Below are 27305 nucleotides of genomic sequence, written 5' to 3'. Positions count from 1 at the left end.
ACATCCCAAATGGGTCGTCCTTCTGAATTTTGACCTTTTTATTGTCGTCCACTCAACTGGATACCATAGTCTAGATTTTTACTTCTACATTAACACAGTAAGCTTGTTCAACACTTTTTCCCTGTGTAATTTCACATACAGTAACTTAATTTTTGGACATCTATGGTTTGATTTCCTCGCATGTGTGGATTGCATGGGTTGTTGCTGACATTTGGTGAAAATGTAACTACAATAGCCCCATTACAAATATATTTACTGAGAAATATGTGGATGTGTTCAATACTTATTTTACCCACTATATATATATATATATATATATATATATACACACACACACAATATATATATATATATATATATATATATATGGTATGGTGTAAGCTATTTATCTGTATACGTTTACTTTTTGCGGAGGCACATTGGGAAGTGGGCATTTGTTTAATATAAAAATAAATACACAATTCACTTTCAGGAAAAATGTTCATTTAGATCTTTCAGCTAATCCTCAGGACAAACCCTCCTTTTAGATCTGAATTGCTCAGGTCATTCAATATCTGAATAGACATTTGTTTGATCCCACACAGACAATGAAGCTTTTGAATACTGGAGAGAATGAAGGAAATTGCAGCATTATGTGACATTTGCAAATTAGAGCTAAGAGGTAGGATGACAGCTGTTACCTGCTGACTGGTCGGGCAGTGCACTGTCGCTACTACGCAACTGAAAGGCATCAAATAGGGCAGATAGCATCTCATTACTGTGAGGAATTCCTCCAGCTTCCGATACCATCTCTGATACTAGATCCTGGAACTTTATACAAAATGCCACGTTAGGGAACCGGTTAGAAAGGAGTAAAGGTAAAGAGCACACGTGTTGAATATCATATTCACTAGCGGTTAGAAATAAAAATTGGCATGTGTTGCAGTGATTATGACGATTACAAACTAGCCCCACATGGCCAACAAAACCGGTTTATCTTTGTAACATCTCAGCTAAGTATGGGCCTGATATAGACTTGGGCCATAGTCACCTATTCTCCCAGAATGTTTGGGAAAATCCTGAATTTCAGGGGAGCACTCCCTGATTCTGGGAGAGTAGACCAGCTACCCTAATACTGCCAAATGAAATCTGCGGTCAGGGCACTTGATGACAAGATTTGTGTCTAATCAGGTCATTGTACCGGGATGCAATCGGGAAACCGGCTGACGTGATCCTGACAGCCGGCTTCCCAACTGCTTTATCCCGGCGTGGGTTAAATGACAGACGTCTATATCTAGACGCCTGTCATTTTCCTGATGCCGGGAGACAGGCGCCCGGCATCCATACCGATTCCCATTGTACCACCCTCGCTGTACATTGCCGTACTTTTGCATAGTGCAGGACAACGCGTAGGCTGTACTATGTCCCCAACACCTCCCATCTCGGCATCCCCTCCAGTATTATCCCAAAGCATAAATTTAACATGTTTACAAGAATCTATTGGGAGAATTCTGTATCAAATACACAGGCACTAAATATTTTGCCAGATTAGTTAGAGAGCCGCAGGTTGCTTATCCCTTTATTATAGTTACTAGGTAATATCACATTATCCCAAATGAGGAAGCAGATTGTCAAACACTGCTTTAATAAATACTCATTTAAAGTGTTTACATGTCTGCCCATTATAAAATGAACAATTTGGTAGAGCAATGGCATTTGACGATGGGTTGGGAGCCACTCACTCTCTCAAGGTGCCACTTATCCTTTAATTACAGTTGTAGTGTAGAGCAAGACTGCACTGCTAGGTGGGGGAGAGAGGAGGGAGGTGGAGTCTGAGCATGGGGCGGGTCTACACGGCAATGTACTGTACAGCCAGTGCCAGCAGCATGGGAGAGAGGAGGGGAAGAGCAGCCGGCACTGCAGACCCAAAGTTGCGAAGACCGTCCAGTGGCCAGCCTACAAGGTAAGAGGGACTCAGGGAGGGGGCACTATGTGTATTTAATTACCTGTACAAGTGTGTGACTAAGTATATATGTGTGACTGTATGTCAGGGTTGCCAACATTGAGGCCAGCATAGCAGGGACTGGGGTGGCGCAGCTTGGGGGGCATGGCCACAATTGCATTATCGTGGCCCCACCCCTGCTACACAATGCCAAGATAACCAGCATTGTGAAGCAGGGGGCGGGGCAAAGATGGCATGATTCAGCTCGAATCGCATCCCTTTTCCCCGCTGTGAATTAAGGTGGGGGGGGTGCAGGGGTAGGCCGGTAGACTTGTCTACTTTTCCAGGTGGCCAGAAGCGCCACACAATTTTCTGGAGATTCTCATGCGTTCTGGGTGAGTATGCAAGTATGCTGTATATGTGCATGTACAACTTTATATATATATGTTTATATACTGTATGTGTAGGTATGTGTCTGTATGTATGTGAGCATGGGTGTGTGACTATATGTATGTTTGTGTGTGACTATATGTGTGACAGTATGAATGCGTAAAGGTGTGTGACTATGTACAGACAGTATGTACTATGTAAAGTATGTGTCTGATTATGGGTCTTATTTATCAATACTAGAAAAATGTATAAAAGGGTGTTTTCACACCCTTTTCACATTATTTTAGTATCACATACATTTATTAAAAGGCAATTAGAGTAGTTTTCATGAAAAATTACTCTAGGCCCTTTAATTTGCATATTTTAGTTAGCAGATCGTATTTCCCATACTTGTAATGGGAAACGCGATCAGCATGAGATTTACTAAAAATATAATGTGAAAAAATACCGGAGGAAGCCCTGTGATAATAACGCCACCTGGAGATGGCGTTATCCAGGGTTTCCCCCGTTTCCCCGACTCCTGCTCTGCTCTGACAAGCAGAGCAGAGCCGACCCCCTGTGATCAGCTTTGGTGAGTTGGAGGCGCATACCTTATCACTGTATTATTTTTGCGAAAAATACAGTGTGAAGACTGTGGAGGGGATTCGCAGGGACCGAGATTTATCACAAGCTCTGTCCCTTCAGGGGATTTTTGCTAAATCCCTGTGATATTTCCTAAATTCGCAATGTGAATTTAGAAAAAAAAAATCACACTACACCCGCATTTTAAATGCGGATTGAAGTATATAGAGCCATAAGTGTGTGACTGTATATATATATGTATGACTATATGTGTGACAGTATGAATGTGTATAGGTGTGTGACTGTGTGTGTGTACGTATTTATGTATGTATGTATGTGTATAAGTGTGTGACGGTATGTATGTTTGTGACTGTATGTAAGGATGTGTTTGACTGTATGTATGTGTATATGTGTGTGTGACTATGTATGTGTGCATGTGTGTGACTGTATATGTGTGTGCATCTATGTATGTATACATACTCCCCAACAATCCCAATTTTGTCAGGACAGTCATGCTTTTCAGGTACTTTCCCATCCATGGGCTACAGTGTCCCGCGGGGAGGAAAGGTAGGGAGGGAACACTCTCACATGCTGTACGTAGGACTCGGGTTGACCAGTGACTGGGGAATCAATGTACACACCGCCTTTTTAGGTATGGTTTGCACGCAAGGGGCCAATCCCCACATGTTGCTGTTAGAGTCCCTAGTTCTAAGTGCTCCGGGCCCTCCAAAGCCTTAATTCAGCTCTGCAGCAGGCACAATTAATGTTGATGTGATATGCCACTAAACATTACTGCAATGCTTGGCTGCCCACATATACGCCATACACAGTATCGCAACATTGCAAGTTATCCTGCACACCTCCACACCTCTATGGGATGCAAGGAAAAACTTGCAAAAATGTGCTGGACGTTACATCCCGGACATTGCGTTTAATTAAATTGGCCCATAAGAGGGATACCTTCTGTATTACAATCACAATATTCTCTTTTGATAGCAGATACCAAAATGGTGCCAAATCCTGCAGTGTTTCAGATGTCCAGTTTAATGGGTTCCTACACACAATAGAAGATAGGCAGATGATAGGAAGTGACAGGAGTGTAAGCCACAAAATAAGTAACCAACAAGCAGAAGGAATGTGTCATACCCATAATGCTCCAGGATCCTGTATTCAATTTCTTGGTTTTGCTCATGGCTGAGATTTGAGCAGGCCTTCAACTGATTTAGTGCTACTACAATGACATTTGGAGATATCCCTTTCTGTATGATGCTTGGGGACAAGTGACAGATGAGATTCCCAAGTATATCTAGTTGATACACGTCAGCTATAGAATTGTTCTGAAAGATAGAAACATCTGAGATTGATGCTTGTACCGCTGACCTTGTGTTGGCATTACTGACCCAGACTAGAAGCAATCACTGATTCTACACAGCATATGTGGAAGGGTGACGTGGGTGAACTTTTATATCCCAAATATCTACAGCATTTGTGAAATGAGAACAGACACCAAATAAACATCCCTGTGAGGCAACATCTATCCAAACAAAATACCTTTAATTATGCATTGGGCTGTCTAAGCTTAAGCTCCCCGTGGATTTGCACTGTAAACATTCTTACCAGGCACTGATTCACTTTGTCAATTACAAAGTCCTTTTTGCTTGCATGCAACAGCAAATAGTTAAGATCCATCTTTCTGAGGCTAATTAAGAACACTTTGCAAGGAGGAGGGTGAGATGCAAAATATTCTGTCCTGAAAATTAAAAAGTAAGGGATTTACAAATTGTTATTTTAATTACTAAACACAGGCAACCTGATATATTGCAGAAAATCACTTTATGATATTCATTTCTAATATAATAGATTTATGGAGAATATAGAGCCATAAGCATGGGTGTAACTATAGTGGGTGCAGGGGGTGGGATTGCTATGGGGCTCAGAGGCGTAGGGGGCTCTGGACTTAGGTTACATAGTTGTATACGAATTTCATGGATTTCCCTGCTAAGCAATTGAGTCCGGAACGTTGCACAGCCTGAATGGAGTGACATTGCATTTCTCAGTGAAAGGTGTGTGTAGTGGATGTTGTAATGGTAAGGGGGCACTGTAATGCACACTTGCCTACTCTCCCGGAAGTTGCGGGAGCCTCCAGAATTTGCAGGCAGTCCCCTGGATCCCCGGGAAGAGTAGCCTGCCCTCCCGCATCCTTCACTTTCTAGCAGAGTGGTCACTATGGGGAGGATAATGCTGCAAACAGCGGGTAAATGGGGAGGGATCAGGGCCAATATGACGTATTTCTATGAAAATCACATCACATTGGCCATGTCCCCTCTCAATCAACCCACAATTCACAACATTCCCTGTGAGGAGAAGGGGCCTAGTGATGCATAGCACTGGGTCCTGGACCCACCTCCAGTCAGCCAGGGGCGTTGAGAGGGTACTAATTACCCGGGTATGGGTTTTCTGGAGGGGCCGGGCTGGGGTCCAGGTCCGGTGCTGCCCCCCCCTCCATCAAAGCAGCCCAGTACACGCTAAGTAGCAGCCACAGAAGTCACCTATGCCTATGGGGAGAGCAATCACACTGATCGTGCCCCCCCCACTGGCTATGCGCCTGGTTGAGGGGCTCACATCGCCCACCTTCCTACCGCACGGCGCTGCAAAAATGTTTTAATTTCCTCCCGAAGGGGGCTTGCCCACACCACCCGCGATTAGGCCACACCCCCTTCTTCCCCCCAAGCCCAGAGCGGCTGTCGGAGCCCATGCAGTCAGCTGCATCTCTCCTCTGGAGAGAGAGCAAAAGTAGTGTCCTGTAATGTGACATAGGGGCCTATTCATTAAACGTAAAAATTCAATGGAGATAATTAGCTTTAGAACTGTCATGGAGTTCTAGCTAATTATAGATGGAATTCATCATTCCACCTCTCCATAAGTATCTATTCCGAAAAGCTGTCATTTTTGCGATGACAGCTTTTCGGGAAATAGATACTTTTCCCTGCCTACACTAACTTATCGCGTCTGGAAACAGTGCTGCGCATGCGCTGTTACATCTGTAAAACCAGCGCATGCGCAGCACTGCCTACAGATGCGGTAAGTTTCGTACCCCCCCCCGACCACCCCCACCCCCCTCCGCTCACCTCCCCCCCCCCCGACTTACCTGTCCGCGCAGCAGCCTCCGGCTCCGTCCTGCTGGTCTGTCATGTGGTTTCCCTGCAGACCACATGACAGATTAGAAAAAAAAATAATTTTTTTTTTCTTTTTCTAAACTTTCTTGTTCTCTGCTGGGGAGCACACATGACAGACCAGCCTCCGGAGCCTGAGGACGGAGCAGAGCGCCAGAGGGACTCGTCGGGGGACCTGCACACGCTGATACAGGTTAGTGGATTCTGCTATTCGCCACCTCACAGTGGCGAATAGTAACTGCATCAAATTCCGAAAATTGATAATTTTCGGAATTTGATGAATACCATAATTTCCACATCCCCATACTAATGTATGGGGAGTGTGGAAATTAACGCAGGGGGACTTAGCAAGGAGATATCTGTGATATCTCCTGTGTTAAGTCTGTTCATGAATACCAAAATAATGTTATTTAAGGAAAATGTCCTTAAAAATGTTATTTTAGTGCTGATGAATAGGCCCCATAATCTGAACTGGGCACTGTAATGTGAAATAATATGAATTAGGACACTATAAAGTGGAGACCAGCTGACCGGAGGGAGGACATCACCGGAGCCCCGAACTCCGGTCCCTGGACTTAGATAAGTTAATTTTTTTTTTTTTACTATCTTTTACTATTTTTTTTTACAGTGAATCAGCATGTGATCTGTTTAGACCACACAGCTGATCACTGGGACCAGCTCCGGGCTCTGCTCTCCCGGTCAGAGTGGAGCAGGAGTCCAGTAACCGGGGAAGAACGTGGATAACGCCACCTCCAGGTGGCGTTATTATCACAGGGCTTTCCCCGATGTTTTTTCACAATTTATTTTTAGTAACTTTGGCCAGATCACATTTCCCATTACAATTATGGGAAATGCGATCTGCTTACTAAAAATAAGTGATAATTATGGCTTGGAGTAGAATTTTATTAAAAATAATGTTAATAAATAGAGCCCTATATGTGTGTCATATGAAAAAGAGCACTGTAATGTGGCACAATATGAACTAGGAACACTGTATGTGAATAGGGGGTACTGTGTGACATAATGTGTACTGACAGTCCTACAATGTGAGATAATATGAACATGGGCACTACTGTGGTTCAGAAGAAAAAACTAGGGCACTACTATAGGTCATTACATTAACTAGGGCACTACTATGGGTCATTACATTAACTAAATCTAGGGCACTACTATGTTTCAGAAATTGAAATAGGGCACTATTATATTTATGGGGTATAAAAATTAACTGCCCCCAAAATGTTGCTATGGGGCCCACAAAGTTCTGGTTATGACAGTGCGGCAGTGCGTCATGTGCCACCCCCGCTCCCTGAACGCATGACGATGTGCCGAGTGGTTGGGACCGCTGGCACTGGGAAGTACAACACTCAGGACGCTCCGGGCGGCTGTACAGACTGCAGGGTGCATACCTAGAGTGTACAAAGCATGCTACGGATGACATTGCTGCAGTAATAGTAGCTGCAGGGTCGTTGCAAGCACCATGCTAGCCATATGCAGGGGCCGTGTGGCAACGACAGTGATGCCCACAGAGAACTGTGCAAAGGCACAGCTTGCACACCCCTAGTTACGGCCCTGCCCCTGGATTGAAGGGCATTTGTCATAAACCACCTGCTTAGAACAATAGGGCACTTGTTTAGCTCACCAGCTGTAGAGGGGTTAAAAATGTATCAACTGCGCTCATCGCTCCAGTATTAGAGTGTTATGTGTTTTTTATTCTTCTCCTTTTTACATCTGCAGTCAGCAATGTAATAGTGGAATGTGATTAAAGACTTGCGAATAATGAAACAGGATTTTTTTTTACAATTAAAGGTTAAAAATAATATGAAGCTAACTTCAAGAGGATAATGATCTGATCATCTGTGGATTGTTATACTTCTCATATTAGACCTCGCACTATCACTGTTTAATCTTGTACTTCTTGTTCAGAACAAGCCCCATGTTCTCATATCCTGCCTTTGCATGTGGCATCACTGCAGGGACTGCGTGACCAGGTGATGGCAATATAACTAATTTCTCATCACTGCAATGATGATCAAAGCAGCAGGATGTTCCTTGCCTAGGGAAGAACTGACGCTTCCTGACTCCTCATTTGCATAAGCTGCACGGTACCATTAGAAAACTCATTTTTTTTTAAGATTCTTTGAAGTGGAAAACTTACGGAAGGACAACTAGTAGGAACGGTGGGATGGTAGCTTGGGAAACCTTCCAATATTTCCACGCCAGACAATGTATCTGAAAAGACATTTAAAAATATTTACTACAAAAACACACACAAGCTATGTAAGTACAATACCCCTTCCACACTTACATCTAAATTCCGGGTTTTTGCACGTGAACGGGCATCACCCGGGATTTAGGTAAGTGCAGGGGCATATCTATAATGGGTGCAGGGTGTGCGGGGATCACGGGCCCCTGGGTCCAGGGGGGCCCCGCACCGCATACCCTGCACCCATAATATTACTTACCTCTCCGGAGTCCCACGTCGGCGCGGTGTCCGGCGCTGTAAAACGACTGGAAAATGGCCGCAGCAGCCATTTTCCCGGTGACCTGTGCATTCATTATAGACTCTGGGCACACTCTGGTGCCCAGAGTCTATAACTCCGGCGCTGGCCGCGCACAGCTCAGTGCGCGGCCGGCCGCCGGGCGGAGAAGAGGGGGCCCATGTCGGAGACTGCACACGGGCCCCCTCCTCTCTAGAAACGCCCCTGGGTAAGTGTGAATGCAAACAAACAACCAGGGACGAAGTCCCAGGTCCCCGACCCTACTCTTTATCAGGGCCGGGCTGATTGCCAGGTTAATAGACCTGGCAATTTCCGGTCTCTCATATCTGAAAGGGGTGTAAGTAAAAAGTTATCAGAAAGCTAGTATACACCCATGGCCTCCATGAACCATGTGTAGTGCTCATTCTAGCACACTGCACCTGTCACAAGCCGTAGAGTTCCTCTTTCCTGCCTGGGGTGTCGCTCTTTGCTCTGGTGCTTCCAGCACACTCTGGTCTGTATCTCAGCAGTTTGTTGCATTAGCTGAGTGTGCTACAAGCACCAGAGCAAAGAGCGACACCCCAGGTGGTAAAGAGGAACAGCAGTGGCTGTGATGGTGCATGGTGCTAGAACGAACACTACATGTGGATTGGAAAAAATGCATTGAGTTGGTAATCGTAATCGTTATGTATGCAGTCATGAGACCGGTGCATGCAGCTCCACGGGATCCAGGCAATGGGTCTGATTACAAACATAAATGTTTCTGGAAAATTCTCTTTGCCTGATTTATGAATGTGTTATAATATTACAGTGGAAGAGCCAAAATCCTCCTTCCATTTTAATAAGCATTAAATCGTACTTGACCTATATAAGTATGCAGGGCTGGATTAAGGACTGTGGGGGCCCCAGGGCAACAAACATGTGGGGGCCCCTATCAATAAAAGTTGTGTGTGTATATATATATATATATATATATATACACACACACATACACAGACATCAGGCTACCTGCCTGATGTCCAATGCCCCCTGTAGTTGTGCCCCTTCTGCAATGCCCCAAGCTGTTGTGCCCCTTCTCCAATGCCCCCAGTTGTTGTACCCCTTCTGCAATGCCCCCTGTAGTTGTGCCCCTTCTGCAATGCCCCCAGTAGTTGTGCCTCTCCTCCATTGCCCCCCTGTAGTTGTGCCCCTTCTTCAATGCCTCCTGCCTCTGTAGTTGTGTCCCTTCTCCGATGCCCCCTGCCCCTGTAGTTGTGTCCCTTCTCCGATGCCCCCAGTAGTTGTGCCTCTTCTCCAATGCTCCCTGTAGTCATGCCCCCTAAAGTAGTGTCCCCAGTACTAGCTCCCCCTCACCGCTCACACCCCTGTTAAAAAAAGTACCTGTCTTTGCTTCACGCCATCAGGGCTCCTGAGTCCCGCCATCGCAGCTGATGCCGCTGCCTGCTGGATCTAACTGGATCTAGTAAAGGCGCGCAGGCTCCTCTCATCGCGGGTGACGCCAACTGCGCACTACATCACTGGGAACACTGGCGTCTGAAGTGATCAGAGAATTCAGAGGCCAGCGTACCCAGTTACCTTAAGTAAGTTGGTCGCGATCTAGCGGCGGGAGTTTCGCGAGCTTCCAGTAGATCACGATCAACATTTTCGCCGGGCCTGCTCTGGGGCACGTGCCCAGTGGTCGGGTACTGTGTGTGGAGGCCCCCTATGTGTGAGGGCCCCGGGACGACCGCCCCTGTTGCTCTGCCTATAATCCGGCCCTGTAAGTATGGGATCTCCACAAAACTCTGAGATGTTTTGGTAACCATGGTTTGATACTCCGGAAACATAAGGTGGCATTATATCTCTTTCCAGTAAAATCTTCATTTATTTGACCTTATTGTTTATTCTTTTAATGAAAAGTACAGGCCAGGTGTACACATATAGTGAATTTTGGCCATGTGTGAGAATGGGTGACCCTAGGGCTTCTCCTGGTACCAGGGACAATCAACAATGCAGCCCCTTAGATTTTTGCCCCAGGCTGCGACACTGGTGGCACCCCTGTGATATTGCCATGTGTGGCCACTGGCCAGTAGTAAGCAACAAATTAGTGTCCTCTGGGTCTGAATCAGAGCCGGACGCTATTTGCGCTCGCTCGTTTTGAAAAAGGGGCTGGCTATTTAAATTGTCCGTTCGCTCTTTGCGGTCTGTTGATGCCTCTATGTCTGAACGAGCGAACAAAACATGCGGTAGTTATTTTGAAAAAACGCCCCCTGGCCGCTCGCATCATACGTCATCTCCGCTATTTATTTGATTAATCGAGTACATCGAACGGCGTATGAACTGCTCGCTATTCTTGTGGTTGCATTTTCCTACCGCAATCATGCGAGCAGTTCTGGCTAAAAGACACCCAACTGACATGGTCGATGACGCTGCTTTGTTAATTATGCACACCCTTAAAACGCCCGTTTTGACCTTTTGGCACGCCTGTGTTCGGATCTCCACTCCCCGTTTTCAAGCACCTTCCCCTGTTACCACCCACAAACGCCTCTCTCTGTGTTACTCAAATTAGCAGGCACTCGCTATTTTGCGAGCACACGATTTTCGACCGCACTGACTGGTTCGCGCATGCGTACTAAAACATCGCTCGGAGCGAACGAGCAGCCGCTTACGAGCGGCTCTGAATCAGGCCCTCTATCTTTTACATTGTGTAGGGCACAGAGTTTACACAAAGATAACAAAATCCAGCAAAGAAAACCATCCTATCCTAATGGCTCTCTGATGATACTCTGACGCTCTCTTTTACATCCTAGAATATCGTATTTGTTCCATATGGACTGGTTGGCACTCTATCTTAATAAAGATAAAGGGGCAGAGAAGTTTTTTACCATCTGGCTCCCCTATGTTAACACATTTTCATCTCAGGTCAAAGATACGCTCCGTGCTGCACTCCAACTTACGGGAGCGGTATGAGTGACCGCTGGACCTATGTAAACTACCTATACTTAATCTTCTCCCCCCCCAACCCTCCCTTAGGGGTGCCTAACCCTAACCTCCCCCGTAAGTGCCTAAACCTAACCCCCTCGTCCCCGCAGCCTAAACCTAACCCTCCCGGGGGGGGGTGCATAACCCTAACCTCCCCCCAGGGATGCCTAACCCAACCCCCCCTCTTCCCCTAGCCCAACCCTCCCGGGAGGGGTGCCTAACCTCCCCCGTAAGTGCCTAAACCTAACCCCCTCGTCCCCTCTTCACCTAGCCCAACCCTCCCGGGAGGGGTGCCTAGCCCTGAGTCCCCCCCGGAACCTCTAACCTAACCCTCTCCCCGTTTCGTTCGGTATGCCGGGCGTCGGGCTCCCGGCGTAGGGATAATGATTGGCGTCGGGATTTCGACGCCTATCATTAGTCCCCTGTGAGGATTGCAGTATGAAGCCGGCGGTCGGCATTTCGACAGTCGGCATCCCGACTGCATACCCAACTTACAGCTTGGTATAATTAAGAAATTTTGCCCACTGGTGCTACCCCTCCTTTTAAAATCCTTAATATAGATACTCTTTAATGTAACCTGTCTCCAGTGATGTGTTATTGATGTTTCATTTTGCTGGCCTTATTGTAAATGGTTTATGGTTTTCCATGGTCTCTGTTTTGAATAATCTCTATGCCTAAATTTTATTGTCATGTTACTTCTTGACTGCTATATTGTACTGGCCATTGCAGTCTTACAATAAAATATGGTAAAACAAAAAAAAAAAAGATATGAAAATTCAGAAAAGCTTTTAAAAACATCTGACTGATGGTGGAGACCACATTGCATAATGTGCACAGCATGGCCCCAGCTTGCCCCAGCCACCTGCATTTCAGCTAATGAAACAAACCGGTAGATATCAACCAGTTCTTGGCGCCAAAAACTTTGTCCATCGATTGCTGTTTCTTGCAAGCAACACATGACTGTGTTATCATGGCTGAATTATCAGCTTTAGGACATCAGAAGATTAATGTTCAGACTGGAACGTACAGGTCTGGGGGATCCATATGCTGCATTATAGCCATGTGTGAGAGGCTTCTTTTACTGTTTTTGCTCTAAGTAGTATGCTATAAATGGGAAGTAGTTAGCCCAATATGGGTTATTCAGTTGTTTTGCAGTCTGTTCTTATCTTTCAACTAATGGATACTGATGACTGCAACAATCTCATCACAGCTGAACAAATCCTGGGTGGTCAACACAGCTGTGACACACGTGCTCTGCTCTGTTTAAACCAAGGCTTTTACAGCTTTATAGGTGTACTCATGTGATATGGTGTATGTCTGTAGTCCATGTAATGGAGCCACATTAAAGGGCCAGACAACCGTTAGGTGGAAATACATATTTACCTGATGTGGAGAAAGTAACAGAAGGTTCTTTTCAAAGAGCTTGTAGTGATTAAGAAAGCTGGGCTTACTCATGCCGTCTATCTGCTCACATGTGACCCCTTTCACCAACTGCCCTGTACTAGAAAAGAACAGGGTTAAATGGATCCAACATTCATTAGGGAGAGTAATGTACATTAGAGCCTCTGATACCGCACTCATGGCATGTATTTGTTAAACACACATATATACTAAGGATGGGGGAGGGTATGTATCGAAGTGCTGTTTACTATGCAATTTTAAAACTGCCATCAATCATATTTCAAAAACACACCAAATTAATTATTAAACTCATCCAAACTGTATGTAGTTTATAGCAAACTGAATGATGTAAAGAGAAAACAAAATGCTCTTGATTTAACCCTCTGCTATGCATCCAATTTTGACCTTTTTATGATCTAGTGAGGTGAGGGATTTCCAGAGACGTGATTCACACGTCCTTCATCCCTACAAGTTTGCCGGCAAACGACCTCTACTCCGACTTGCTCCTATACCGAATAAGGACTTTAACCATCCACTTGGGCACTTAGCCTACAACAGCGAGAAAATAGGTAGTGACTATTACCAGACATCGACTTTCTTCTGGAACTAAATACCGGATCCATGGTACCTTAGTGGGTGTCATATATCTCCCAACTATAGGAGGTCAGAGTAAAACGCCTTAGGTGTATCTCTCCTCATACTTATTTCTTCCCTACAAAGGGATTACACTGTGTGATATATGTTTAATGTTATATGTTGTTTGTATATTTGTTGGTCTACTAGTAGTAGCCTGTCTATACACATATTTTTCTACTCCAATTTTGGAATGTTTTATATACTTACCAATTGTATTTTAAAATAAACACAGAATTTGTTATATATTCACTGATTCATGAAATGTATTTCTGAACAAAACCCACTGGTGAAGCGCCAGGAATACTCCTCCTTCTTATCTCATAGTATATATACAGGGAAGGTGAACCCCTGTAAAGCCCCTAGGCAGCATCCCTGAGGACAGTAAGAGTTGTAGCGCAGCCATCTCAACCCCCCCCCCTTTTTATAACATGGGACAGGAAAGCTTGATCCGCGTCCCTTAATATATCAAATGTATGGAAAGATGCTACACTTCTGTGACTGGCTATACTTCTGCACCCTGCACCCATTATAGAGACGCTAATGTTAAACAGCCTGATACACTCACACCCAACCAGGTCATTAGCACAAGAAATGAAAAAGCAAAAAAAATGGTATTTTTAAATGTGCCCCTAACATCATGTAGTATAGTTGCGGTCAAGAAGAAAGTGTGTTTTCGCAATCGGCCAAATCAGAGTCAACTAGCTTGTTCTGGTGACTGTCATCATCCTCACCATTATCATCAACAGTTAATTAATAAATACAGATTAAGAGATGACAGTGACCCTTGCTGGACAACTCCTTTAACATAATTGTTTAAATGTCAATTGTATGGTTACTTGTGACTAAAGAGGACAATTTATAATGATGCACAGTGACAGTAGCGATGGTGACCCAACAAATCAACACTAAATGAGTTGGCCTCAAAAACAGAAGCATAGGGTGATTTTTCATGGAATAATACTGATGAGAGGCTAAATATACAAACTGGTGGTACTGAAATATGTGTCACTATACCTCAGCAGATCCACCAATGATGTCAGGGAATATAGCTTATCAAACAGAAGTAGAGCCTGAAAGAGAAAAGGGCAACAAGTTACAGTACTTTACACAGTTACCTTATAGACAAACGTTTTTTTTTATACACAAATAAATAAAACAATGTATAGAATCAAATTCTATTCTGTATGTATAGAATCAAATTGCACTGCTTAGTATCTTGCACAAGAACACGTGTTTCTATGCAATGCATGATGGAGACAGAGGACATACATAAAATTGTAAATCAGATAAAATAAAATAAAATCCATTATAAGGGGAGGTCATGGAAGATTATGGGGGTTATTTATTTTGCCTGGAGAATCCCTTTAAATAGAACTAACAGACTCTCCAATCATTGTGAACATAATAATACACCTTGTAGCACCTTATCCTGCTAACACATTTTTAACAAATATAGTATTCTGATGACAGCTGTCTTTTCTTTAGTGTCAGTGAAACAGATCACTTTATATATTTAACAAGAAGCATAATGTGGGTCCATTTTCATTTACATATAGCCACAATAAATGGTACAAGAACCTATTGTAAGTTAATCTTCTTGTTATAGAGCAGGGGTGGGGAACCATTTTTCTGCTGAGGGCCATTTTGATATATATAACATTATTCGCGGGCCCGGTGCAGGCCACGCTCCCTCCAAGTCACGTTACACGGGGGCTGGGCCACAATCATGATTACAGCAATGCCCGGAGCATCTTGAGGATACTCCGGGGAGCTGTAAGGGCATAGAGGTGACCACCTGAAGCGTCCTAAGGACAGTCCAGATGGCACTGCTGCATAGATTCTGACTGCAGGGTGCCATTCTAGACATCCTGCTAGCCAAATGAGTCTAGCAGAAGGAAGCTCAGAGGGCCAGCCAAAATGATTCCATGGGCCTTATACGGCCCCCGGCCTGAGCTTCCCCATCCCTGTTATAGAGTGAACAGTCATCAAGTAATGTACAGGTAAAGGGGCCTATCCATTACGCGACCCGTCTAGCGTTCAGTCCTTCAGGTCGCCGGGTGTGGTGCCCACACCGAATGGCATTCACTGAGCGTCATTCAGTGCAGGAGACCGACCTCCCTATCTGCTAACATGTGGTACCTGTCAAGTGTCGTCAGGTTGACCAACATGTTCAGCAGATAGTTGGGGTCGGCAAGAACCCAGCGTGCACGCGCATCGCTGGTTCTTGCCGGCTATCCATTACACGTCTTTGTGAACAAAACCAGGAGGTTTTGGTCGGATCGTTTAAAAAGTCGTGTAATGGATATAGGCCCCTTAACAATGCAGTGTGGGGATGGCCTTTACTGTCTGTAGCAATTTTTTTCATTTCCTAACATTGCTCGCCGTGTGTCTGGAAATATGTTTATCCAAATTAGGTTAAAAAAGAATAGCGATGAACCAGGCAACACATTATCAGACAGAGACAGCCATATACTGACTACAGGCTCGTATGAACTGTTTTAAGGAACAAAAGGTAGGTTCAAATGGCGCCCGTTACATGCCGCAAATTGGGAGCCACAGCAGATCAAGAGCTCTATTTATTCTGCAGATGGACTGTGTTACATTTCGTGACCGGTTCTCGCCATTACATGTGTGTTATACAAGTAATCGGCCTTTTCTTCACTTAAAGTGGTGCATAGTATCAAATTGCTCATTTAAAATAGACACAGAGCCCTGATACAGAATTGGTCACAAATTGGGTGTTATTTTAAACTAAAAAAATAAGCGCATAAAAAGGGCAAATTTACACCTATATGCAGAGGCACAGAGGGCAGGTCCACGCCAGTAGCATATGCACCACGATTACGACAGACATACATCACATACATCTATGTTTTTATTTTTAATCATTTGTTTTGCTTGCTATTAGGCATAAATAAAACCTCAATAACCTCTCTAATATAGCAGTAACAAGTATCTGTCTTGTGCACAAAATAAGAATAAAAGTTCTAGAATATAGACGCAAAAGTATAATATATGGCTGAGCAACTAAAGAAAATCACCTCAGTGGCGCATTCGCAAACAGCCAAACACAAGTGGTTCTCTAAGTGCTGGCGGCCACACCCATATCATCTGGTGTCTGCAACTCCCACAACTATGCGTCTGTGTCCCCGTTTGCATCTGTACGTTATTGTGCAAACAGACCCTTAATGTACTTGCCTCATCCCTCCCCTACTTATATAGGTGCTGACAGACATGAATAACGCAAGTCTGCACAGGCACATATGCACTGTCTGCTTTCTGGCTACTAGTACTTACTCTATGGAGCCCCTTCCCTGAGTAATACTTCTTAAACACCACATTGATCCATTAAAACCACATTATTCAGCTCTCTTACAGAAAAGAGCAATGACTGCAGCCTACAAAAGATTTTCATCCTAATCACCAGGGGACTCCAACGTGACCAAAACCTCTCTGATTCCAAACCCAGCTTGGCTAAATGCTCATTGCTGAAGGGCAAGCAGGTTAAACACATAATTACCTGGCTTCGTCTCATCTCTTTCTCCTTCAGAACTGCGGCATCCAGGTCCCCTTGTGCTAATAGTTGTGAGAGCGACACTTCTTTAAAGAAGGTTCTGCTCATGTCTGACAGAACTGTCTGAAATTCTCCAGAAGACATCAGCTAATTAGAAGAGAAACAGCAAGGATATGGGATTGGTGTCACGGAGGCGCGTTACATTTATTTCATGGTATTGTTCTTGAATAAATAAATGTCATGGAGAAGAGAACAGTGTGACAATTATTTTTTTCAGGGTGATATATTTAGTCTACTCAAATCCTGTGGACATATCTGTCGGAAAGTTTATTTATAGAAGTTACAAAACTGTTAATGCTATACTGTGTTATGAAGTGACAAGTATATATGTTTTCAGCTTCCCATAAAGTCTGATGAATAACATATTTTAATAGTAGGCAGCCACTGGGGATAGATACATAACACACTATGAAAGACATGCATTGCTTTTGCATAAAGTGCTTATATAACCCAAAGCTGATTTCAATAAAGAGATAACAGGTGCCATGAATAAATATGTATTTGGGCAGAAAGGGAACAGCCCCCATAAATCAGCGCGGGATTGAGCCAATTCCCTGATCCCCAAACGCCAGGGTCAGGGCATCGGTGAAATCCAACATGTTGGATTTCCCTGATTTGCAGATCACGATCAAACTATGATTGTGATCAGCAAATCGGGGCTTTTTAACATGAAGAATTTCACAGATTCCCTGTTGGACCAGCGATCATCAATAGCAGCCGATCGCCATTCCCATCCAGCGGAGTGGTGGTTTCCGGTCGGATCAGGGAGTGGGTGAAACAGCCGGTAGATGTATGGGACCCTTTACATTCTTGCCACTTATACAGGAGAGACAGGACCTGATTCAGAGGCGGACGCCGGGGCAGAACTAAGGGAGACAATGGAGGCGCCTGCCGCCGGGCTCCAGCTCCATTGTCCACAACATATTCACACCACTTAGGGCTGTGACCATGTAAACAGAGTGTACCCTCACGGCCACCCAATACATGGCACCCCTTCCTGGCACCTGAGAAGCCACCATACACTAGTGGAGAGCTCCATGTCAGACCATCAGCTGTCACCTTCGTCTATCTACAGCCTGTCTACATGCAAATTGCTACATTACAGTGTCAGCGGCTGTGATGGGGGGGGCAGGTGGCACCAACTTATAACTTGCCTCCGGGCATCTGGTATGAACTTACACCACTGGGTGGACGCAGTGCTGATGTTTGCTCAGTTGAGTAATGTTTTGTTTTTGTGAATGCAGAAAAAGTCTGAGAAACCATACTGCGCACGCACGAACCTACCTGTACTATAGTGGTCGCAATTGCGTATAGGATCGGTATCATTAGAAAAGACCACTGTGAATCATGGGAAATTCTGGGAGGTGAATGGGTGACCTGAAGTGAACGCAAAAAGTGGCCATCTTGTAAATGCATGCGGCTTCGTTTTCTTTCACTACACAGCAGCCACAGAGGCCATGTTGCAGGACTTTAGATGGATACACTGTGTGACTTATAGGCTGCGTGAGGGGGCAATGGTGGAGTGTTCAGTGGGTGTCTCAGGGGTACTCAGCCTGTCGCACACTTTTACAGAAGGTGAATGCTGAAACTCGCATTTGCATATTTTTCTTATAGCGAATCTGTAAGAAATCGCAGCCGCACATTAATTGCATCCACCTCTGTATCAGGCCCACAGTGCAATATGGCGGCTTGTGAGGCCCAAAAATAATCATATGCCTGATAATAAATAGATCAAAACGATGCCTATGTTTATTAGGAATGTTGGTCAGTGCAATAGATAAATGATCACTATCGGCCATTTTGTTCAGTCTTCTTTCAACCAAAATTACTTTCCAGTGACATCGGAATAGATTCCATTGCTCTGGCTCTGCACCAGGGACTTAACAGCTGCATCTCTGCCGGCCTGATCACCCAAGTGTGTGGCCAAACTGGACACTGATCTTATCACTCACTGCAGAATGCTCAGCTGCATTTCTGACCACATTTAGAATTTGAAACTATACTGACCACACAGACTGGGTAATTGGGCCATATAGTATTGTTATTGGCTCCTTAAAAACCCATTTCACTATTATTAGCAGATGACTGGTATCAGAATGTAAGGGCAGTAGGTTCAAAGGACATTTGAGGAAAAATGACCTCACACAAAGGGTAGTGGATAAGTGGAATACCCTCCCATCAGAGGTAGTAGAGACTAACACAGTAGAGCAATGTAAACATGCTTGGGATAGGCATAAGAATATCTTACAAAGAGCTAATGATCAAATCGGATTAAGGTTACCAAAAGGTTAAAGGTTAAAAAAAGGGTCTGACTAGATGGGCCAAGAGGTTGTTATCTTCTGTCAAATTCTATGTTTCTATACGAATAGGTCCTAGTGAAGTCAGAAGACTTTAGACTGCTTGGGTCTTGTACCAATTTGACTGTGTAAATGTATACTGATACTGGCATCGTATGATTGGTCCATGTGTGGCTGACCTTACATTTAAGGACTTTGGAGCTCATTCAGACTTGATCGCAAGATGCGGCCGCTCGCTGGCAAAAAGGGTCCGGATATTTAAATTAAGCGCTCGCACTGCGTCGCGTAAGGACGCCCTCTATGTCTTAGCGAGCTCCGGCAATGAGCGCTCGCTAGTGTATAAAGACACCCCCTTTCCACTCGTAACACACATGATCTCTGGGAAATGTAGGATTAATCGGTAATATCGAGAGCCATCGGAGCTGCTCACAGCCCTTGAGGTTGCCTTTCCCCGCCGCAAGCACTGCGATCAGTGCGGGCTCAAATACATGCAGGTAACGTGTACAATGACGCTACTTTGCTAATTATGCACGCCTGCGTCCGCAACACCACTCCCCCATTCACAAGCACCTTCCCCTGTTACCACCCACAAACGGCACTATCTGTCACTAAAAGCAGCGATCTGATAGTGGCTTACGAGCAACCAAAATCAGATCGCAAAGACTGGCTTGCGCACGCGCACTGCGAATTATATGCATGCGCAGAAGGGCGAAAATCGCTCAGAGCGAACGGGCGCAACTTAGCGACCGGGTCTGAATGAGCTCCTTTAGCTCAAATCCACACTCAATTCATAGTCCTTTACTCCTTGTCTTCCACTAAATTTTGCTTCCAAGTTGGGCAACTCTGATCGGTTTGGCACTAAGGCATGCAGGAGGCTACCAAAACAAACTGGCCATTGGAACCACTGCAAGTACGAACAACATTATTCTGTATTTAAAATATACTGGTAGTGGCTAGAACTTCCTTGTTGGTGGGTTTCATAATCAAAGGGGACCTCCACCTAAACTTATTTTCTATATAAATCGTAATCTTCCCCCTTTTGCCACAACTGGGAAAACTGTGAATCACTCAAATCCAAGATTCTCCCCTATGCATCGGCAAGCAATGCCGAGCACTCCAGGGCGCAGCACCAGCAAACTTGGGGTCCCGTGCACCAGGGTAATGCCATTTGGGCTATTAGTTTCCATTTGTAAGCACAATGCTGGAGTTGGAGTTGATTAACAATCAAACAGGAAATACCTATTTCATTCATATGTGTGATACTATTTACATAGGCTGTGTCAGCTTCTTCAGAAAGTTTACAAAAATGTATTGGGATAATATTTGAAAAACGTGTGCTATACCACATAGCTGTTATCTTATAAACACACTAATAACATTTTTAGCAAATGATAATATTAAACAGATTTTATTTATCATTTTTATTCAAAGCTGATGTTATGTTTTCATGTGAATTTATGAGCCCTAAAACAGCCAATATCTGCAAAAGTGTTCTTGTATATCACTGTTACAGATGTATCCACATGCACCGACCCTTAAATCGCATCAAATAGCCCAGTTTGCCATAGATTTTGTGACTAATGCTGTGTGCCCCACCACACTTTTACTGAATACGGGCCTTAGTCACATCACTAATGTGACAAAAGTACAGTGTACGAGTACCCTGGACACTGGCGCTAACATTGCATGCAGCAGCTGTAAGTGACTCGTACACTGGTAAGAAGCATAAGACTGAGGACTGATACAAGTGAGCTGTGTCATGAATTGCACCAAGCAGCATTTTGCTTAATCTGCGACTTTATATCAACTCCACTGCGGCAACAATATTAATCTAAGTGCCCAGGACACTAGTAGATGTAGTAAGCCTTGGAGAGAGATAAAGTGGAGAGAGATAATGTACCAACCAATCAGCTTCTAATTGCCATCTTACAGGCTGTGTTTGAAAAATGACAGTTAGGAGCTGATTGGTTGGTAATTTATCTCTCTCCAAGGCTTAGTACATAGACCCCTATAAGTGATTGTCGATGCAGCTATGATGTGACACCGATGCTAAATGAAGAAATAGGTATGAAAGTGCAAGAATTGCTGCCCATGGAGTAGCATATATGTTGCGCCATGCGTATGAGGACGCATCTGTACATAGAACCACCCCCACCTTTACCCAAATATAACTGAGTGAAAGGAAAACCAGTGAATAATAAATATACGGTATTTAGGCCTAACTCGGCCTGCATGGCGAATAAGCCTCTGGTACAGTAACTTTGGTTACCTTACTTAGGATGCTTTCTTGCTGTGCTGGGGAAAACCCTGGTGCATGCTGGGAAAGTCCACTTTTCAGAGCCATCAGAAGCTCGCGTGAATTCATCTCGTAAAATGAGTTTGCACTGACGCCAGAAACCAATTCTCCGAGTTGACTTATATTTGAAAATGTTAAACTTAAAACCTATGATCAATGTAGAAAGTTCAAGCAGTAAATAAAGTTACATAATGGTGTGAGAAAACAAGGTGATTGTGATAAGAAAACATATATATGCTGGCTGTACTCATGGAAACGCATCGTGACCAGCCCCTAAAAGTGTCAGGCACCTAAAGTTGGAAATTGTTGAAAGGTCGCACTCTGGTATCCATTGAGGATTCATTCCCATGAGATATATTTTATTGATGCAGACACAGGAAAGAACACAAAGCTCAGGGTGGTTCCTCTTCTTCCAGGGGCAAACATCTCCCCACGTGGAAGAATGACTAACTGCAATGCAGTACTCGCCACGGAGAAGCAGTTGTGCTCTTTCCTGGCGTTGGCAGGGTATTATTATTCATTAAAGTTTTATTCCTTCATTTCAATGACTACAGAACTCTTGACAGATTTACTAAATAAATCTGGTGCAAATAATTTAGAGTGGTCTATTGGGTGTGACTTAGCACTTGCTTCTGTTAAACAATTGCTTTGTAAAAGCCCAGTGTTTAAAGGTCCTGATCTCTATATGGAATCGGAATGAAATACCGATGGAGGAGATGGCGGCATCTCGATGGTTGTAATCCCTAACCCTCCTTTTTTGTACCCTCATGCTAACCCTCCCTACCCCACACCCTAACCCTCCTGGTAAGTGGCTAAAGCTAACTCTCCCTCCTTAGTGCCTAACCCTAACCCTCCCCCTTAGTGCCTAACCCTAACCTCCCCCCGGTGGTGCCTGAACCTAACCCCCCCTGTCTGGAGCCTAACCTTAATCACCCCCCCCCCCTCCGGCAGCCTAACCCTAACCTCCCTCCCGCAGCTGATACTTACCTTGCCCCAGTCTCCTTACAATCGGGATACTAGCTGCCGGGATTCCGACGTCCTCATCCCCACTCATGTCGGGATTCCGGCACTGGTGTTCTCTCAGTGATCGAGATTCCGGTGCCGGTGTTCTCTCAGTGATCGGGATTCCAGTGCCGGGATTTCAGCATTCGGCATCCCGATCGTAGGGATATTAACCACATCCCCTCTATATACGGTTAATTGTGTCAAGATTCTACTTGTAACAATCTTCTACATTTTAATTTTACTGCTTAGCAGTGTTTTTTCTGTGTGTATAGCGAATTTAAAGTATAATCTTAATTTATTTTCAATATTTTGTTTACTATTTCCTATAATTTAACTAACAAATAAACTATTTGAGTTCTCAGACATTATCCCATCACTTCATAGAAAACCAACGACACTTGTATTATACCTAGTGTCATGGCAGTATGGTTGGTGTAGTGGTTAGTATTAAAGCCTTACAGCCCTGAGGTCATAAGTCCAATTCCTGACCTAGGCAATATCTCTATGCACTTTGAATGTTTTCCTTGTGTTTATGTGGGCTTCCTTCAGGTGCTCTGGATTCCTCTCAAAGTTATCATTGGAAAGATGGCACTGCCCAACTAGAGACTCGCAGGCATTATGACAGGCAGTACTTGGGTGCAGGGTGTGTGGTGTGGGCCCCCCTGGACCCAGGGGACGCTGTGCACTGCACACCCTGCACTCATTATAGATTAGCCTAGGTTTGCAATATATAAATAACTGTTAATGAATAAATAATAAGGTCAGGAAGCTGAAACAGTAGGCTTTAATCTCTATTTCTTTTGGAAGTTTTTATTCTCTAACATTGTGGAGGAAATACAGTGTCCATCTTTGTCAGGGTGGCGTAATGTACTGTTCATAGAATTCACCAAAATGGAACTTTGTATTGATTGTGACATGTGATTGGACAGGAACACAGGCATCCAATCAGATACTGCATTCACTTCACATACTACTGACCTATGGGTCGGCCGAACGGCCAACCTATCTAACGATTGGTAAGTGCATATACACTTACAAATCGTTCTGCCGATGTGTCTGTGCTGTCATCACAACTTGGCGGGCATTTGAATCTTCCTGCCCAGTTGAAATGTCAATCACTACCGGGTCCATGCAGCACATGAGTAGATGGTCCGCCCGTACATACAACCAGATGCGCTACACATATATTGGCCATCGGCTTTGCTGCACAACTGACGCGATATGTCTGTGAACAACGTAATTCACAGATAAAGCAGGGGTACTCACCCACTGACGCCCTCTCAATATATTGGCGGTTCGACTGAATGGACGATATATCGCCCAGGGTGTACCCAGCATAAGTCTGTAGGGCAGATAAATTAATTTGTCTCCTCAGTCCTCTGGGAAACGTGATGTGCTAGCAGCTCAGTTCAGATAACATTGGGGGACCCTGGAGTTGGACAAACCCCTTCTCATTGTTATCATTCTGTAATGTGTTCTTCATCAGACTTACCTTTTCAGAATGTAGAAACTTCCTTGTCAAAACCATGATCTGGCTCTTAGTCCACCCTGAGACTTGCTGGAGTGTTAGGATAGCACCCTGCACAGATTCTGGTGTTAATGATTCAAGCTGGGATATGGTCAATCCAACAACAGCGTCTGACAGAGACCCCAGACTCTCCTTCAGAGTCTGGTTTAAGGTAGCAATATGCAGGAGCTGAGACTTTCGCTGCAAAGAATGAATCAGTAATTTATTATTGCTGTATTGATATTGGTTTTACTTCATATGTAGGCAACAATTGACAGGGAGATGGATCACTATTCCATTTATGACAGTGGAACATAGAAGCTTGCATAGAGATCAGTGATCCTTGTTGAGAATCACTGTCCTACTATAGTGGGAGACAGAACAGAGGTGGGGTATGCAGCTAATGTTCCTGCTCTACTCTCCTCTTGTAAAAGATTGCTGCGTGCTCTGCACCATTTTTACATAGATATTAAAGATCTCTATACAAGCTTTTATCTAACCTCTGTTCACCTCAAATATACAGTATGTGTAGAATAAAGTCCACATATAGAAACATAGAATTTGATGGCGGATAAGAACCATTTGGCCTATTCAGTCTGCCCATTTAGGGTTAGCTTGTTAGGGCTAGGGGTTTGGTGAGGGCGGGGGTTAGGGTAGGTTGTTAGGGAGTTAGGGTTGTTTGGGTATTAGTATTAGGATATTAGAGTTAGGGGTTAGTGTTAGGGAGTTATGGTATTAGGCGTAGTGTTTTGTTAGAGTTGGGGGTTAACTTTTTTTGGGTATTAGTGATAGGGTATTAGAGTTAGGGGTTAGTGTTTGGGAGTTAGGGTATTAGGGTTAGAGATTTCTTAGGGGTCTATTTACTAAGCTGTTAGGAGATAAAGTGAACAGTGATAAGGTACCAACCAATCAGCTCCCAACTGCCATTTTTCAAACACAGCCTGTGAGATGGCAGTAAGGAGCTGAAAATCAAATTTTGGTGCTTGGGACAAACAAGTGTGTGACTTATCCAAAAGGGATTTCCTGCTCAATGTGTCTATAAGACCGGGAGCCATGAGATACTGGTTATAATAGATCTGATCTGCTGTATAATAGAGGCAGCCAGGGCCGTACCCAGGGTGGTGTGACCTGTGCCATGGCACAGGGCACTACAGGGCAGGGGGCGCTGTTTTGGACCTGTCAATTTTCCTGTTTATTATCATTCTCACTTCTAGCTTTCTCTTCTTTTATCCCCAGCATCTCCTGGCCTCTCCTATCTCTTCCCTGCCCATTCCCCATGAGGGCAATTCCCATTTTTCAGGTGCACTATCTTATGTCCCTATTTAAAAAAAATGGGGGGTGGGGCGCGCCAATGCTCTCGCTGGCACAAGGCACCAAAAAGTCTAGTTACGGCTCTGGAGCATACTTTCCTACCCTCCCGATTTGGTTGGGAGCCTCCCAAAAATCGGGTGCCGCTCCCGACCTCCCGGGAAGGCAGACAAGCCTCTCGGCTGCCACCGACCCCTCCTATCCCCCCCACAATTACATGTAAAAGTCCCGCAGCGGGGGGAGGGGGGGTGGTGTGACGCGAATCACGCGGAATCGTGTCATTTTGGCCCGCCGCCTGCTTCACAATAACTGTAATATCAGCAGTGTGTAGCGGGGTTGGGGCCAAAATGACGCAATCACGTGGCTCCGCCACCCTGCCCGCAAACACTCGTCATCAGGCCAGCCCCGCCCCGTGTGCTGACACTCCCCCCCAGTCATGCCAATCTAGCTGCTCCCTCCCGGGAAGGGCAGCCAGATAGTCGGCAAGTATGCTCTGGAGGCAGCCATATTGTGGACTGAACAATACTCATGGGAACACTGATATCTCTGAGGGACATTTGCTTATTAGTATGACTATTAATGGTCCAGTGATGATAAGTAGTCACTGGCTCTTAGTGAGTTCATAGACTGCATTGTCATGAACTGTTCAGCAACAACCTGGCTGCTTACATTGTGTATAGGCAATATTTATTCTGAAAAACAGAAGTGTGCTACTTCAACACACTGTAAAAATAAACTAGCGAGGTGTACAAAATCTCTCATGAGGCACTAACAAGTGTGCATGTTTGTAGTTGTACATGCAGGAGTAGAGGTACATTGCAGGAATGGAGTCCCCTCATTAAATAAATAAACCAATTTTATGAACAATTGTTAATTTTATCAAATATATTATGTAAATGTCTTTTATATTTGCATTTCTCAAATTGGAACGTTTATCGTATATATATATATATATATATATATATATATATATATATTAGGGATGTGCAGGCTCGGATAGGTCATCTTACATGGACGAACATCATCATTCCTGGACTTTTGTCCAGGAATGATGATGTTCGTCCATATAAGATGACGTTTTGCCTCTTTCTGAGTTCCGTTTTATTGGAGGGAAAAATCCGAACTCCACGTGCAAACTCGAACCTATCCGAGCCTGCACATCCCTAATATATATATATATATATATATATATATATATATATATATATATATATATATATGGGTTAGTAAACTTTAGTTTACAGATGAATGTTTAAGGGAACCTTAGTTTACAGTCTAATGTTTATGGGAAAATCCTGGAAAAGAAGAACAAAGAAATTGTAGCCTATGGTATTTTGCTAGAGCCCAGGTTGATTGATATACTCAGTGCCATATATAGAGTGGAGATGTAATAGAATACTAATCTAAGGGCTAGTATTGTTGGGCGTAATGACAACCCACCGGAGCCAGAGCTTAGGACAGGAGGAGAAAGAAACCCTGCCACTGCTGAGCCAGAGCTTAGGACAGGAGGAGAAAGAAACCCTGCCACTGCTGAGCCAGAGCTTAGGACAGGAGGAGAAAGAAACCCTGCCACTGCTGAGCCAGAGCTTAGGACAGGAGGAGAAAGAAACCCTGCCACTGCTGAGCCAGAGCTTAGGACAGGAGGAGAAAGAAACCCTGCCACTGCTGAGCCAGAGCTTAGGACAGGAGGAGAAAGAAACCCTGCCACTGCTGCTGCTGCTGTGTCACAGCTGACACTGGGACCTGCTTATGGATCGTGTGCACTTAAAAAAAAGAAACAGAAAAAGTGAAGTCTAAG

At 44.4% G+C, this 27305-nt stretch overlaps 1 protein-coding gene across 1 annotated transcript in view; it reads right to left on the bottom strand.

Moving 5' to 3' along the window:
* The window catches only part of OTOA (otoancorin), a 116831-nt gene that overhangs the window by 33546 nt on the left and 55980 nt on the right, over positions 1-27305 (bottom strand). The window contains exons 13-22 of the mRNA XM_088451852.1: positions 24185-24400; positions 21661-21834; positions 17041-17181; positions 14535-14590; positions 12867-12984; positions 8201-8274; positions 4490-4622; positions 4019-4209; positions 3833-3926; positions 681-810 (exon numbers count right to left, since the gene is read on the bottom strand). Of these exons, the coding sequence (XP_088307978.1) occupies positions 681-810; positions 3833-3926; positions 4019-4209; positions 4490-4622; positions 8201-8274; positions 12867-12984; positions 14535-14590; positions 17041-17181; positions 21661-21834; positions 24185-24400 (1327 nt within the window). The remainder of the gene's footprint in view (positions 1-680; positions 811-3832; positions 3927-4018; positions 4210-4489; positions 4623-8200; positions 8275-12866; positions 12985-14534; positions 14591-17040; positions 17182-21660; positions 21835-24184; positions 24401-27305) is intronic.

Source organism: Taudactylus pleione, unplaced genomic scaffold (assembly GCF_031769625.1).
Source record: "Taudactylus pleione unplaced genomic scaffold, aTauple2 ptg000032l, whole genome shotgun sequence".
Classification (NCBI taxonomy): domain Eukaryota; kingdom Metazoa; phylum Chordata; class Amphibia; order Anura; family Myobatrachidae; genus Taudactylus; species Taudactylus pleione.
Note: the sequence above shows the minus strand (reverse complement) of the source record. Positions and strands in the feature narration are given on the sequence as shown.